The following is a 17,740-nucleotide window of genomic DNA, read 5'->3' as shown; positions in this document are numbered from 1 at the left end:
TCTTTGAGCTACAGGGAGCCAGTGTAGGGACTTTAAAACTGGTGTTATGTGCTCTATCTTCCTGGTTTTAGTGAGAACACGAGCAGCAGCTTCTGGATCAACTGCAGCTGTTTGATTGATTTTTTAATCAGACCTGTGAAGACGCTGTTGCAGTAATCAATACGGCTAAAGATGAACACATGGATGAGTTTCTCTAGATCGTGCTGAGACATCAGTCTTCTAATCCTGGAGATGTTCTTCAGGTGATAGAAGGCCGACTTTGTGACTCTTTAAATGTGGTCACTCCTTTTTACCGGGTAGAAACAGCTAATCTGAACTTTTCCTCAGTCAGTCCCTGGTCTCTCTCATAATCATCCTCCTCAGATGATAATAAAACCCCTGAACCGCTAATTCAGTTTACGTTTTTGCTTTAGGCCTTTTATGTCACTCTTGAATGTGATATACATGTTTTAGCTACATGGATGAAGAAAATGTTTTGTAATATTTGTCAGGAAGCCACTAAGATAAGCTATCACCATCTTGTTTGCTCACTTGGAGGTCTATAGTATCATATTTTGACTTATATCTAGTTCCAGTCTGATTAGAAGAACCTCATTGGTTGAGTCAATGTTCATTCTTGTAAGATTGTAATTTCAGAATTTCCCAACAAAATCCTGTTTTGATACATCAGCAGGTTAAAGTGAAGGACTCCTTGTCTGATTGACATTTAAAAGTTTTTGTTTTGTGTTTTTGTCCAGATCTCCCACAATGCTGTGTGTGTAAAGAGGAGGAGGTTCTCAATGAAACAGAATCACAGAGGAACCAACTCATCTCTCATGGCTCTCCAGAAGCTGAGAACCAGGATCAGGAAGGAATCAATTCTGAAGACCCAGGAAAAAAGAGAAAGGAAGAACAGAAACAAAAGGAGAAATGTGAGAAAACCAAACAGCAGAAAGGCAGAAGTGACACTTCAAAACAAAAGCACAAGAAAGATCACCCAGGGCAAAAATCATATTCTTGTAAAATTTGTGACAAAAGGTTTTCTCAAAACGGTCACATGATGAGTCACATGAGAATTCACACAGGTGAGAAGCCTTTCTCATGTGGGACCTGTGGAAAGAATTGCAGTGAACGATGGGCTTTAACTCAGCACATGAGAATTCACACAGGTGAGAAGCCTTTCTCTTGTGAGACCTGTGGAAAAAGCTTCTCTCGAAAAGATACTTTAAATGATCATATGAAAATTCATACAGGTGATAAGTCTTTCTCTTGTGGGACCTGTGGAAAGAGTTACATCAAAAGATGTACTTTAAATTGTCACATGAGAATTCACACAGGTGAGAAACCTTTCTCTTGTGACTTCTGTGGAAAGAGTTACAGTCACAGACAGACTTTAACTTGTCACAGGAAAATTCACACAGATGGGAAGCCTTTCTCTTGTGAGACCTGTGGAAAAAGCTTCTCTCGAAAAGATACTTTAAATGATCATATGAAAATTCATACAGGTCATAAGTCTTTCTCTTGTGGGACCTGTGGAAAGAGTTTCATCAAAAGACGTACTTTAAATTGTCACATCAAAATTCACACAGGTGAGAAACCTTTCTCTTGTGACTTCTGTGGAAAGAGTTACAGTCACAAACAGACTTTAACTTGTCACAGGAGAATTCACACAGATGAGAAGCCTTTCTCTTGTGAGACTTGTGGAAAAAGCTTCTCTCGAAAAGATACTTTAAATGATCATATGAAAATTCATACAGGTAAGAAGCCTTTCTCTTGTGGGACTTGTGGAAAGAGTTACATTAATAGACAGACTTTAATTTGTCACAGGAGAATTCACACAGGTGAGAAGCCTTTCTCTTGTGAGACCTGTGGAAAAAGTTTCTCTCGAAAACATACTTTAAATTATCATAAGACAATTCACTCAGGTGAGAAGCCTTTCTGTTGTGAATCTTGTGGAAAAAGTTTTGCTCAAAAAGATACTTTAAATTTTCATATGAAACTTCATACAAATGAGAAGCCTTTTTCATGTGGACCTTGTGGAAAAAGATTCTCTCAAAAGGGAACGTTAAATGTTCACTTGAGAATTCACACTGGTGAGAAGCCTTTCTCCTGTGGGACATGTGGAAAAACTTTCTCTGAAAAAGGAAAGTTAAATGTTCACGTGAGAATTCACACAGGTGAGAAGCTTTTCTCCTGTGGGACATGTGGAAAAACTTTCTCTCTAAAAGGGAAGTTAAATGTTCACATGAGAATTCACACTGGTGACAAGCCTTTCTCCTGTGGAACCTGTGGAAAGAGTTTCTCTCGAAAAGACCATCTATGTAGTCATATGATTGTTCATACAGGTAAGAAGCATTTCTCTTGTGGGACCTGTGGAAAGAGCTACAGTCATAGAAGGTCGTTATGTCACCATATGAGGACTCACTCAGAGTAGAAGTCTTGGGAACAAATCACATCAGATCGTTTTTGGCATCAGTTCGAATGGAAAATCTTGTATGTTGTCAATAGCAAGTAGAAAATGTTAAAGTGAACAGATTGTTGCAGGCTGCTAGTGATTCACTGTGACTGTCTTTTCTCTCTTGCTCTCAGTGAAGACGGACACTTTTTTCCTCTGCTCCCTCCCTGCCCATGCTTGCTCTGTTTTTGTCCAGTCTTTTTCTCTCTTTTTGGAACCTTTATTTGGACATCCTCCTAGTATATATATTATTTATCTGGTCAACCAATTTCTCAATGCAATTGTTAACATTTTTGACAAGAAGTCTGGGAAATGGAGAGCAGTCTTTTCTCCTTTGGGGACACACCCAGCGGGATTCACCTGGGATTTATTCATGACAACAGGATTTCTGCTGTCATGTGGATTCTTGGCTTATCGACATATTTGTTACGAACTTGGCCTAACTAGCGAACACTCAGACTGTTGGTGTGGACAGAGACGCAGGTTGGATGTGAGTCTTGCGGAGACTCCTCAGCCCTGCTAAGGACTCTAAAACTTACTAATGGTATAGAATTGATCTTGGAGAAGTTGCTAGTTTCGATGCAGTGGAACGACCAAACTAATTTGGGTGATTGGGAACTGAGATGTATCGGAGAGACTTAAGGGAAGATTGAAATTCATAACCCACCTAAGACATTCTGTATCTGAATTGGCTTCCCCCGTGTGGCCTTGGAAGGGCAGCATGTTTCCAATCTCCTTGAAGATATGTAAACATAACGCTCGTTCTCACCTCACGCCCTCCATTTATCCATGCAGTTGAGGAGTTGATTGCTCCCAAAGACATTCCTTGATAACATCTTATCAGACTTCTGCTGGGAAGTTGAGCAACATGGTTTCATTGCCCTTTGACGTCACCGCCTTCACGCATATCTTTGTTTTGCCCTTTGTTTTGTCTAAATGTTGCCTTTTGCCGTAATGTGTCCTTTTCTCTTTTTTATTGTATTTTTTGTTAGAAACTGTGGAGTACTCACTTTTAACTCAGAAAAGAAATTAGAACCTTTTAGTTTATATTTTAGACACTGTAGAGTACTCGCTATTTAACCCAGAAAAGGTTTATTTTAGTTTATTAGTAATATTAGAAATTGTGGAGTGCGCACTATTTAGATCAATATTATACAGCCCAGAAATGGAATCAGAATCAGAATAACTATTATAATTTGACTTAGAACTAACCACAAAGGTTTTTAGTTGTCCAAATTTGTGTCATTGTTATACTTTGCTATTTTATTGAAGTAAAGTATTGAAAATGTATGTTAAAATATACACCGGTATTTTGAGCAGAATATGCTTTTAATGTTGATTTGAATAAATATTGATGGATTATTCAGTGATTGTCGTCATTAACTGTTATATTTTTAAATGTCATCTTTAAGTAAAGCACCTACAGATCCTTGGAATTACAGGAAAACATGAATTATTTTGCACAAATTGAGATTTTTCATTTCTTCAATATTAGAATTAAATACACATTCTAAAAAAGGTCACAATTACATTTTTAAAAATTTAAAGTATTAGTGTGAGTTATTATTCTAATCTCAAATGTAATGTTTTCATTAGTCAGTAATTCTGCATTGACAGAGAAAATACATCCTTATGGACATTTCATGCATCTTTCATTTACTGTATCCAGAGATAACACTGCAGACGATCTCCAACACTGTAATGTGACACAAAAACAAACCAGAAATTTCTTTCAAATTCTAAGAATATTTAAAATAAAGTCAAAAGTCCATAAATTAGTCGACTCGCCCAAAGCCTTCTGTTGTTAAGAGCTTTGGATTTCTGATCCTTTTCAGTTTTGTTGACCTCAGTCAATTTGGTTTCCTTCTTTCTGATCTTGATGCATCTTTAGGCTCCTACTTGTCTCTTCAGTAACCTTTCATGTTGTCACTTCATTGTAAGGCAGGATGGGCCTTTTATCACAATATAATCAATTATTACCAAGTCAAAACAACACATCTCTGTTCCTCTAAAATATAAAATAATTCACTGTTTAACTTTACAGTTGAATCTCATTCTAAACAACTACAGCCTGATATAAAACAGACTGTTTTACAAATTAAAACGATATTCAAAAAAATTACAATATATGTTCCAGTATGGTTCTTTTGTAAAATTCCATGTACCTTTGATAACTGACTCCAAATTCATATTTCTTTTTTTTATTAGTCTGATGAAATATTCTCATCATAAATGACTTTGATGTGAAGGTGGCCTAAAAAGGTTTAGGTAACCTTTTATGCCTAAAATCTTTAGGCATAAAAGGTTTTCATACCTTTTATGCTTAATTATTAGGCATAAAAGGTATGAAAACATCCATCTTTGTGTAATTATTATATATACAGTTTGTGTTTGTTCAGAGGAAATTCAAAGCGGAAAATTCAATGCGGAACTAAACTTCGTTTACAGTTTCTTCAGTACAGCCAAAGTGAAACACGGAAACCTACGGCGCACACGAGGTAGCATTAGCTCCTCTTGAAAGGTAGTTTGGAAACAGGTTTGTCGTTTTCGGTAAATATTTCCGTGTTTTCAGTAAAAATGTCTTCAGTTCAGCCTCAGAGAGAGTTTATGAACGAGCAGGAAACTCCTGCTGGAGAAACATTGAAAGAGTTTAAAGAAATCAACGTCAAGATCGAGGAAGAGATGGAGGATCAGCGCAGACTGCTGGATTTTACCAGGATACCGAAGATCATCTTACACCGGATAGGTACGAAACACCTTCACGTTTTTCTGATTAGTCAGGTTAAAGAGAGTTTTTAGACATATAAATAATAGTTATGTTCGGAAAGCTATTTTAACCCAGAGTCATCTTGCTGGATCTCCTGGAGATCCATAGAATGTTTTGACTGATTTCTAGATCCCTTCCAGTCAGAAAGACTACAGTGGTTAAGTTATGAATTTCTAATTTTAGTCTTTGGATCTCTTGAAAAGGCTTTAAGTGATCAATGTGAAGGAATCATTCTCTTACTCGCATTTAAAAGCTTTTGTTTTGTCTTTTTGTGCAGATCTCCCACAGTGCTGGGTGTGTAAAGAGGAGGAGGTTCTGAATGAATTCAGCTACCAGGACAGGAAGTCCAGTTCATATAAAGAAGAACCAGAACATGACGAGTTCAAAGAGGAAGAGAAGCCACTCTGCATCAGTCAGGATGAAGAGCAGCTTGTGGTGAAACAGGAGACTGATGACATTTTGGTGAATCCTCCTAATGTGCAACGAATCCACAATGAATCAGAACCACAGAGGAACCAACTCATCTCTCATGGTTCTGCTGAGGATGAGAACCAGGATCAGGAAAGAAGCAATTCTGAAGACCCAGGAAAAAAGAGAAAGGAAGAACAGAAACACGACAAAAGATGCCAGAAAGGTAAAACTGATTGTTCACACCAAAAAATGCACTTAAAAGCTCAAAGAGTCCAACAATTATATTCTTGTAAAGTTTGTGATAAAACCTTCTCTCAAAGCGTTTGCTTGACCAGACACATAAAAACTCACATGGGTAAGAAGCCTTTCACATTTTCAAGCTGTGGGAAAAGTTTCAGTCAAAGAATAGTTTAATTTATCGCATGAAGATTCACACAGGGCTTTCTCTTGTTAATTTTTTCAGACGATTTTGTGGCATTTTCTCTCAATTTTTTTTTTACATCTGAGAGAATAATGGCCAACAAAATGAAGAAGGTTTTCAAAGCTGAGGAGGTGCTGGATATATTGACCACTGATAGCGGTGCTGATCTTTTTCCCATCGACTCTTCCTCTGATGAGGAAGATTTAATTCATCAAGATGGAAATACAAGTGATCCAGATTATGAAATTCCAACATCAGCAAGGTTTGTAATTAATTTTGCTATATCCATGTTTATTTTTGTGCAGTTCATAGTATATGTGCTATGCCTATCAAACTCTTTTTGTGGGGTAAAACTGGGAGATTACAACATGATATAAGTAAATTATAATTTATCAAATTTTACTATTACAACTGAAATGAATACTACTTCAAATGAGAAACCAAATCACAACATGATAAAAAAATGTGTTAGAATTTTATGAGCAAACATATTTTATATCACATAAATTTCTTAATTATTTATGTTTTTATTTGTGTTAATTTGTTAATCTGGGACCCAAAGGCAAATTTTGTGCCACAAACGAGCAAATGTTGTATGACAAAAAAAAAAAATCTTTGAATCCCTGAATTTTTATTTCTTTTCCACGTGATTTTATAGTGATGATGGTGAGGAGGAGGATGACAATCAACTGCCATCTGGACAAGCATCCTCCAGTACATCCCGAGTAGGGCCATGTTCTTCCGCTTCCCCTGCAGAGCCACATCCAGACCTTTATCAGGTTGGAGATGCACAGAAAAAAAGGAAACAAAAAGCCCCCCACAAATCTGTGCATCCAAAGCGGGGATGGGGTGATTCTCTATCAGAGGAAAAATGGCACAGTAGAGAAGATGAAGACCAAAAGCCACAACCATTCAGGTTTGTGCCAGCCAGGATGCCCGGGCCCACTTTTGATACCACATTTTCTTGGTCTCCACTGAGCCTCTTCCAGCTTTTTTTTAGTCCTTCTGTAGTCCGTACAGTTATTGACAACACCAATGCCAATGCTGCGAGAAGACTAAGGGCTGGAAAAAAGTTCATCTGGAAGGAGCTGACAGTGAAAGATTTTTACATTTTTATGGCCATCGTCATTTTCACCAGTCTTGTGAGTTTGCATCGTACATCAGACTACTGGAGAAAGTCGTGGCCATATAACTTCTCCTTCCCTGGAGATAAGATGACAAGATGTCGTTTTGAAGCCATCTTGTGGTCTCTTCATCTTAGTAACCCTCAGGAAGATGAGGAGAATGAAAAAAGAAGAACACGGCAGAGTATGACAGGCTTTTCAAGATCAAGCCGTTGTACACAGATATTGTGACCGCCTGCCAGACCTACTTCCAGCCACAACAGAAAATCTCCATTGACGAACGGATGGTTGCGTCCAAAGCCCGCAACAGCATGAAACAGTACCAGAAGGACAAGCCAACAAAGTGGGGCTTCAAGCTTTTTGTTTTGGCAGATTCCACCACTGGCTACACCTGGAATTTTTTATTTATACTGGTAAAAATGTTTCCACCACAGGGCAGTGCCTGAGCTACACTTCAGTGATGGACCTCCTTCCGTTCTCTTTGCTTGGAAGAGGGTATACGCTGTATGTAGACAATTTCTACACCAGCCCCATACTTTTTACAGATCTGAGTGTAAAATACATCGGCTGTTGTGGGACAATAAGAAAAAACCGTGTTGGTTTTCCTCAAACAACCACTAACGACCTGCCCAAAAAGGCTGAGAGGGGAGATCTACGGTGGCTGAGGAGAGGTAACCTACTTTTTGTGAAGTGGATGGACACACGCGAGGTGACCTTGTGCTCCACAGTCCACACAGCTTTCAGTGGAAAAACTATCCAGCGGAGGGTAAAAAGTGGTGGTGTGTGGCAGACTAAAAGCATACCTGCTCCTGATTCCGTCATCGATTACAATAAACACATGGGTGGTGTGGATTTGTCCGATGCGTTAATCAGTTATTACAGTGTACAGCAAAAGACCATGAAATGGTACAAAAAATTTTTCTACCATTTTATAGACATTGCAACAGTGAACAGCTTCATCCTCTACAAGGAGCTCTTGAAACTGAGAAGGGATCCTGCCTCCACAAGTACAGCCGACCACAAAAAGTTCAAAGAGCAGCTTGCTGCAGAAATGATTGAGTTTGCTGAGAGCTCAACACCATCTTCACCGCCACATCAACCACTGACATGCATGCCAGAATTTTATGAAAGTGCTGACATTCAAACCCGGAAGTACTGCAGGAGATGCAAGGATGCTGGCAGAACAAGGGTGAAGACACCCATTTATTGCAGGAGGTGCCAAGTCCCTCTGTGCCTTTCATCCACAAGAAACTGCTTCAAAGAGTGGCATGATGCCAAATAATGTAAATATGTAAATGAAGATGATGTTCTTATCAATAGGTAATGAGTAATTGTTGTTTACAACTGTGTTGTCAGTGAGGGTTTGTTTTTGTTAGTTCAAGGGTGTTTCAGTGGCAGAGATATGGAGTGTGCAACCAATATATGGAGGCTTTAGTCCTCGACATGGCCATGTCAACATGTTGACCTTTGCTGCATTATAAGCATTAAATTATAATTTCCTGCATGTCTTCCTCCTCTTTCCCCCACTTTCCATATGTTTATAGTTGAACAAAAACTAGAGCCACAAAACAACCCTATTGTTGTTGCATTATTGTAATTGTGAGATATATCAGTTTCTTCCTGTGATCATATCATTTTGACAAATCAGTTTTCATTGCCATTTGCATTTTCATTGTTATATAAATGTATTTGAAATGTTATTGTGAGTAAATGTTTTCCATTTTCATTCTATTACAATTTGTCTATATTTCTCTTTTTATAAATGAATGCAACGTGGATTTTTCAAAGGGACCCCCAAAAACAAATGTTATTAGATGTAATTACTTATCTATGATAAGTAATCATTTATTCTTTGATAAGATCAAATAATTGAAACAGAACCTACAGAAAACAACTGAGAAAGTTCAAATGGCACAAATTGTGCCAAAATGGCTAATTTGGAAGGTCCGCCTAGATTTTTATCAAGTAGTACCTCTCTAAAACTCATATGATTAATTTTTTTTTCATAAAACTTGGCACAGTAAAAGGTCAGATTGTGTACTGTTGTTTACTGCATGTTTTGGCTTTCACTGCATGCTTTGAAATGAATTTTCATATATTGAACTGTTTTTTTTTTAGGCGGAAATAGATTTTTTTAATTTTTGATGTGTATCATATTAATTCCCTTTCCTCAGTAACAGGCAGGGTAGTTTTTAGAGCTGTAACATATTCTCTAGGATCTTGCCTTTGTTTTGATACCAAAATAATTAAAATAAACTCTGTAGTTCTTGAGATACATTCAATTCATTTTGGGCATGTTATTTTCAGCCATATTGCTCAAAAGGAGCCTTGAGTCGAAGAGGTTAAACTTTGCTTCTATAAAATTAGCAACATAACATCATAACATAGCAGATAGATGGTCATAAAATTTATCAACAGCTGTATGACATCCTGACTTAGCAACCAGTCAGACCATCATCAAGGAACAGGAGGCGTGTTTCATAGTGGACTGTAGTCAACTACACTGTGAAACCATGACGATGCATTTATATCCATCCAGTTATAACTAAAAACAATTTATTGACTTAATGTAGCTGCTGCAACCTGACACAAGCTGCAGCAATCTGCTACTGGCACCTGGGACGGGTCCCATTTCCCAGTAGCACAGGTTTCCCTACCAGCCAAAGTCCTTCTGCAACCTGGCACGGGTGCCTCGACACACAATCAGCTGTCACCGGAAGTACCACTGCACCCCCCGGCAGGTGCCAGTACAAGCAGGAGGCAGGTGCCGAAGCCAGTGGTACCAATGACACCTGTTATATATTCAACCAATTCAAAGACGAAAGAAGTCGGCTGGATTATTCAGATGAACTTCAGTGAATAAATAGGATGAATGAATCATACATAATGATATACGACAGAGTGTAGGACATAGGCACCGAATAGGAGTGGCCATTGGCCCCCTTTTACGGCAGGGGTGGAAATAAAATTTTCCAGCCACTGTTTGTTTCTTTTGATTACAAAACCCACAAGAACAAGCAATTATATAAAATATAACGATTTATTCTTAACTCTATGAAAACCGATTTACTGACATCAAGTTTCCCTTACACATGTACTTGCATAATAATTTAACATAAGCATGGACACCTTGTACTGCAATAAGTTCATTAGATGTAATTACTAACGGCAAACTTCTAGTGTGCCGTGAGTGATCATAGGTGTGACTGACTGGAAATGACCAAATTTCACATACGGAACCGTGTTTTCCAGACTTACAAACTGCTACTTTTTCCTAAGCTTTGAACCAGGCGTCTTGTAGCCCGGTGCGGCTTTTCTGTGTATTTTTCGTCAACCTCCAGGGGCTCTTTAGCAGCAAGTGAATCATTCAAAGTCACAATTGGAAATCATAGAAGAACGTGCTAATTTCATTTGGAACAACCACATGCTAGCAGCAGGCACGACAGAGAAATGTTTTCAAACTCTTATGATGCAGCTTTTAAGTTGAGGGTTATCGATCTGGCAGTACAGTGGGAAATAGAGCCGCTGCACTTAAGCTCGGCGTGAACGAAACCAATGGTTCGGCTTGGAGACGGAGTGCTGCGTCCTTATATACCTCTAGAACCCGACGGACCCACCGGTGGGTCCAGCTGCCACGTGACCTCGGCTCGCTCTGTAAACAAAGGCTCCACGTGCCTTTACAAAAATCTTTTTTATTATCCCTAAAAGAGGCTTTAATCTTCAAAACTATTCCGCATAAAGGTTTTGCCCAAAATGTTAAGATTTTAGAGCTATTTAAAAACAGCTGATGAGATATAAAATTTTCCGGGCGATGACGCAACTGCCGGAAAACACCCTATCATGATCATCACGGCCATTTGTGGCTTCACGAGACTGAGGAAAGACTCTCAGATCAGGCACAAGATGTCGGCTATGCAAAATCATGACGTATTTTCCGGAACCCAATCTAAATGTCTGCGCTTCCGAGTGCTGAGCATTCACTGAGCGCACACCAACCACAAACTCTAACTAACATACTTGCTATATAAAAAAAACCTATCGAAACACTCTTAGTAAAATCCACAGCATCAATTTCCCTAGTCTCTTGCTGTATCAATTACCATTTTTTGACATTTCTGTTGTAAATAGTTTAATTATTTTCAAAATACTTGCAGAAAAAAGAGAGGAAAATGCCATTTCCCAACGGCAATTCAGAGAGAAACTCATGGAGGAGCTCATACTGGAGTCTAAAGGAGAAACAGCTTGTCCTCAGCGAAGCACATCATTTTCGGCTCAACCCGGTGCATTCAAATGCCCGGGGTCAGTTCCCAGATACTTTGGGGAACAGCAGAGGAAAAGCGAAGGATTTGTGTGTGGTGCAAGCAGAAAGGCAGAAAGACAAAAACACCACTGTACTGTCCCAAATGTAACGTTGCCCTCTGTCTTCAGCCAAAAGAAATTGCTTTGAGGACTACCACAAACTTGTAGTTTGTGGTCTTTTTTTCAACTTTTTTTTTTTTGGTGATGGTGGTCTTGGATTTTCAAAATTGTTTATTTGCTCTTGGAAATTACTTCAAATAGTATTTTTGACTGTTTTACCTTGTCTCACTAAAGTTTCTATTTGGAGTCAAAGAAAGAGCTTTCAGTTCATCATTATTACATATTTACATTACATATTATACTGTGCACAATGCTACATTTTGCATTAAATGGGGTAATGTCATGACCAATGGTTATATGTAGAAAGTGTCATTAGATGGTAAGCTATTTAATTTTAACAAACCCCCAGTATTGATGTAAAAAACACATTTGTCACAGTTTGGTGAATTTTTGGATAAATGTGCCAAAATGGCCTCTCCGCCTAAAAATTTCTCACTAATACCATTCTAAAATAAATATGATTCATCTGATTGAGTCCAAATTTGGTATACTTTTACACAACATTTAGATTTAAAAGTCTGTACTACTTTTTTGTGCTATAAATAATATTTAGTAGTGTTTTGCAATGTTATTTCAAAGAAAATTTTGGCGAGGTTCAAAAAATGCAAAATATTTTGTATTTTGTCCCTAATATTTCAGGCAGGGTCAAAGCTACAATGGTGCTGACACCAGAAAACCATTCTATGACATCTTACCTTTACAGACGTACCAAAAGTTTCTTCTTTAATCTAATAGCTGTGAGGTTATAAGTGATTTTTTTGTGTGTTTTTGTCAGGCAGAAATTTATTTATACCCCCATGAGGGTGTCCAGCAGATTATTAGGACGCAGCGCTCTGCTGGTCCTTATGGACAACCAAGAGCAGCAGAGGTACCAGCTTCTTATAGCCCGGTGCGGCTTATATACGAGATATATACATTTCCAGGTTTGTTTTTTGTTTTGTTTTTTTTTTTGAAGGTGCGGCTTATAGTATGGTGTGCTTTATAGTAGGGCTGAAACGATTCCTCGAGTGATTCAAGTACCTCGATTATTAAAATTCCTCGAGGAAAATTGACCTTCCTCGAAGTTTCGTTAATTATGTTTTATCATTTAGCGCACCGTGTTTCAGCCGGAACATTATTTGCGTTACGCGGAGCTCTGACTTCCGCCTCTGAGTTGTTGACGAAGCTACGTGTTAGCGGCATAACGTCCAATTCAAGTTCGTCCCGCGGGGATTTTACTGATTGGTGATAATTCCGGGTTTTTATCGTTTTTGTGGACCAATAAACATCTTTAAAATGACCGGCGCGATGCCGGAGTTCGGCAGCCTTTCTGCTCCGGAGCTGTTTGAACGGCGGGAAGAAGCTGAGGAGGATTTATAAGGTGAGCGGAGAGACTGAACAAGGCGGGCGGCTGAGGGTTGATGCTTACAGGGTAAGAGCAGCTTTACGGACAAACCGCACAATAAACTTATATTATCCGGTCTGAACAACGGGAGGCGGAACATGGCTGGTAGAATGAGTTTCTGAACGAGGACCGTAAATATCCCGTATTGCCCCCCCGGTCTACAAAAAAGTAACTGGTAGAGAAGCTCAAATGTGGAAAAATAGACTGATGTTGATATCCGATAGTAACACTGGTGTTATGGAAGATTTACCAATATTTATTTTCATAATTGTTTTATCCATTACTCGATTAATCGTAAGAAAAATCTATAGATTACTCGATACTAAAATAATCGTTTACAACAGCCCTACTTTATAGTCTGGAAAATACCGTAATTGGTTTTAAAAAGATTTTTTGAAAATGAATTATCTGCAAATAATGCCATCTTTGAGAGTCTGCTGTAGTAGTGACTAGCGGCGTAATCATGTAATTTTCTTACCACTAGATGGCAGTAGGTACTGAGCATTTTACATTAAAATGAGAGAATTAGTGATGTATGAATGTACAGGTAGCGTGAGAGCATCGTATCTAGCAAGACTGACGACAGTAATGGAAAAGACAGAGAAGCTCAGCAGTAGTTGGAAAGAACATGGGTCCATTTCCCACAACATGTCTGTGTGAAGTGAGCTTCTCCAGCCTGGGCTACTATAAAAAACTAAAACCAGAGAGAAACAGAGTTGTTGAGGAAAAACTTTGCCTTTCTTCAATTTTTGCCAGGAAATCAGCTGTTTTCATCCAAACATATACAGGTTTCACACCAGGTGGGTAAAATATGCAGATATTGACATTTTGTACATGCAACTCTTCATATTGTAACAGTGAATATAAGTGAAATCTTTCCAAATAATATTGCTTCTTTCAGAATAAGAATTATTTTCTGTATTCCAGCTATAATAATGCTTGTGGATTAGTTTGTAAAGCACTTTGAAGTTTTCTACAACTTCTTTAAATTTAACACCACCGTGTTGTGGTTGTGTTCAGGTGTATTTTTGAAGTGGACATGTTAAGTGCAATTTGAATAAATGTAAATATGATAAAATAAATTTTAGTCTTTGATTCCTATTCAGGACACTTTGATAAGAATGACTATATATGTAATATAGGCGCTACAGAGTATCTTTGTTTACATTTTCGTTGGTGGTGTGCCTCGAGATTTTTTAAATTAAAACAATGTACCTTGGCTCAAAAAAGGTTGAAAAACACTGAACTGCACAATCCAAACATTTTTGCAATTATATGTTGAACATTTCCATATTTTGGCTTCAACTCTCCCTGATAGTATTGATTGAAGATGTTTCTAGTCATTTATAAAATATTTTTAAATGGCATCAATAGCTGTTTTCAACTGTTTTAATTGTTTTTCCTTACTTATTACTACTACTTATTACTAATGTTTAACAATGTTAAACAATGTTTAACTGAAGTCCTAAAAGGGGTGCAGGTTTTAATGTTTTTATCTTTTTCTAAATCTCTCTTTGTTTATTCAATGTCACATGCTGTTATTTTAATTATGTAAAGCACTTTGAAATCCCTTGCTGCTGAAATGTGCTATACAAGTAAAATTTGATTGATTGATTGTGTGAGTCCGGGTGGCGGAAATCAACACTAAGCTCCAGGTAGTCAAAAAAAAAAAACACTGGAATAACACAGAAATGGCAGATTGAATTAATAATGAACACGTTCTGAATATTTAATAATAGCGACTTTAATATAAATGTACTCTAGAGAACCTGACTGCACATAGGTGATTCAGCTGTTGGATTCAAGTGTGTTGGACCAGTTAAACGTCGTTTAACTGGGACGTTCTCCAGGGGGCTTTACATCATTAAAACGGAAACAGTGAGAAAGAGAAATAAAAAGAAATTCATAAATACATAAAACATGGAAGACATCAAACCCGCACTCTAACCTAATTTAGCCATAAGCAACTCTAAACAGGTGGGTTTTAAGTTGAGATTTAAAGGCACTCAGTGTTTCAGCTGTTTTACAGTTTTCTGGAAGTTTGTTCCAAATCTGTGGTGCATAGAAACTGAATGCTGCTTCTCCTCGTTTGGTTCTGGGGATGCAGAGCAGAACCAGAAATCTGAGGGGTCTAGACCAGGGGTGGGCAATCCTGGTCCTCGAGGGCCGGTGTCCTGCATCTCTTAGATGTCTCCCTGGTCCAGCACACTTGAATCCAACAGCTGAATCACCTCCTAAGTGCAGTCAGGTTCTCTAGAGTCCTGCTAATGACCTCATTATTTGACTTAAGTGTGTTGAAATTGAGACACATCTAAAAGTTGTCAGAGACCCTCGAGGCCTGGAGTTGCCCACCCTGGTCTGGACGATTGGTACAGCAATAACAGATCTTTAAAGTATTGTGGTGCTAAACCGTTCAGTGATTATAAACTAACATCAGTATTTTAAAGTCTATTCTTTGAGCTACAGGGAGCCAGTGTAGGGACTTTAAAACTGGTGTTATGTGCTCTATCTTCCTGGTTTAGTGAGAACACGAGCAGCAGCTTCTGGATCAACTGCAGCTGTTTGATTGATTTTTAATCAGACCTGTGAAGACGCTGTTGCAGTAATCAATACGGCTAAAGATGAACACATGGATGAGTTTCTCTAGATCGTGCTGAGACATCAGTCTTCTAATCCTGGAGATGTTCTTCAGTGATAGAAGGCCGACTTTGTGACTCTTTAAATGTGGTCACTCCTTTTTACCGGGTAGAAACAGCTAATCGAACTTTTCCTCAGTCAGTCCCTGGTCTCTCTCATAATCATCCTCCTCAGATGATAATAAAACCCTGAACCGCTAATTCAGTTTACGTTTTTGCTTTAGGCCTTTATGTCACTCTTGAATGTGATATACATGTTTTAGCTACATGGATGAAGAAAATGTTTTGTAATATTGTCAGGAAGCCACTAAGATAAGCTATCACCATCTTGTTTGCTCACTTGGAGGTCTATAGTATCATATTTTGACTTATATCTAGTTCCAGTCTGATTAGAAGAACCTCATTGGTTGAGTCAATGTTCATTCTTGTAAGATTGTAATTCAGAATTTCCCAACAAAATCCTGTTTGATACATCAGCAGGTTAAAGTGAAGGACTCCTTGTCTGATTGACATTTAAAAGTTTTTGTTTTGTGTTTTGTCCAGATCTCCCACAATGCTGTGTGTGTAAAGAGGAGGAGGTCTCAATGAAACAGAATCACAGAGGAACCAACTCATCTCTCAATGGCTCTCCAGAAGCTGAGAACCAGGATCAGGAAGGAATCAATTCTGAAGACCCAGGAAAAAAGAGAAAGGAAGAACAGAAACAAAAGGAGAAATGTGAGAAAACCAAACAGCAGAAAGGCAGAAGTGACACTTCAAAACAAAAGCACAAGAAAGATCACCCAGGGCAAAAATCATATCTTGTAAAATTTGTGACAAAAGGTTTCTCAAAACGGTCACATGATGAGTCACATGAGAATTCACACAGGTGAGAAGCCTTCTCATGTGGGACCTGTGGAAAGAATGCAGTGAACGATGGGCTTTAACTCAGCACATGAGAATTCACACAGGTGAGAAGCCTTTCTCTGTGAGACCTGTGGAAAAAGCTTCTCTCGAAAAGATACTTTAAATGATCATATGAAAATTCATACAGTGATAAGTCTTTCTCTGTGGGACCTGTGGAAAGAGTTACATCAAAAGATGTACTTAAATTGTCACATGAGAATTCACACAGGTGAGAAACCTTTCTCTTGTGACTTCTGTGGAAAGAGTTACAGTCACAGACAGACTTTAACTTGTCACAGGAAAATTCACACAGATGGAAGCCTTTCTCTTGTGAGACCTGTGGAAAAAGCTTCTCTCGAAAAGATACTTTAAATGATCATATGAAAATTCATACAGGTCATAATCTTTCTCTTGTGGGACCTGTGGAAAGAGTTTCATCAAAAGACGTACTTTAAATTGTCACATCAAAATTCACACAGGTGAAAACCTTTCTCTTGTGACTTCTGTGGAAAGAGTTACAGTCACAAACAGACTTAACTTGTCACAGGAGAATTCACACAGATGAGAAGCCTTTCTCTTGTGAGACTTGTGGAAAAAGCTTCTCTCGAAAAGATACTTTAAATGATCATATGAAAATTCATACAGGTAAGAAGCCTTTCTCTTGTGGGACTTGTGGAAAGAGTTACATTAATAGACAGACTTAATTGTCACAGGAGAATTCACACAGTGAGAAGCCTTTCTCTTGTGAGACCTGTGGAAAAAGTTTCTCTCGAAAACATACTTTAAATTATCATAAGACAATTCACTCAGGTGAGAAGCCTTTCTGTGTGAATCTTGTGGAAAAAGTTTTGCTCAAAAAGATACTTTAAATTTCATATGAAACTTCATACAAATGAGAAGCCTTTTTCATGTGGACCTTGTGGAAAAGATTCTCTCAAAGGGAACGTTAAATGTTCACTTGAGAATTCACACTGGTGAGAAGCCTTTCTCCTGTGGGACATGTGGAAAAACTTTCTCTGAAAAGGAAAGTTAAATGTTCACGTGAGAATTCACACAGGTGAGAAGCTTTTCTCCTGTGGGACATGTGGAAAACTTTCTCTCTAAAAGGGAAGTTAAATGTTCACATGAGAATTCACACTGGTGACAAGCCTTTCTCCTGTGGAACCTGTGGAAAGAGTTTCTCTCGAAAAGACCATCTATGTAGTCATATGATGTTCATACAGGTAAGAAGCATTCTCTTGTGGACTTGTGGATAGAGC

At 38.3% G+C, this 17,740-nt stretch overlaps 1 protein-coding gene across 13 annotated transcripts in view; it reads left to right on the top strand.

Moving 5' to 3' along the window:
• Window positions 1–17,740, top strand: part of LOC103480890 (uncharacterized) — a 134,285-nt gene that overhangs the window by 55,090 nt on the left and 61,455 nt on the right. For 9 of the 13 annotated variants that reach the window (XR_014084599.1, XM_081599232.1, XM_081599234.1 and 6 more), the window contains 2 exons: window positions 738–1,064; window positions 5,479–5,835. Coding sequence is in view for 10 of the 13 variants with exons in the window: in XM_081599232.1 (XP_081455358.1) it covers window positions 738–1,064; window positions 5,479–5,835 (684 nt within the window). In the remaining 3 variants the exon portion in view is untranslated. Of the gene's footprint in view, window positions 1–737; window positions 1,065–4,787; window positions 5,181–5,478; window positions 5,836–12,424; window positions 12,500–16,425; window positions 16,465–17,740 lie in introns of those variants that run through there. The other 4 variants (XM_081599239.1, XM_081599242.1, XM_081599244.1 and 1 more) reach the window with 4 other exon arrangements.

The sequence above is a fragment of the Poecilia reticulata genome, chromosome 18 (genome assembly GCF_904066995.2).
Source record: "Poecilia reticulata chromosome 18, P_reticulata-male-v2, whole genome shotgun sequence".
Taxonomy (NCBI): Eukaryota; Metazoa; Chordata; class Actinopteri; order Cyprinodontiformes; family Poeciliidae; genus Poecilia; species Poecilia reticulata.
The sequence above is the reverse complement of the archived record's forward strand: the minus strand, read 5'-3'. Positions and strand labels throughout refer to the sequence as shown.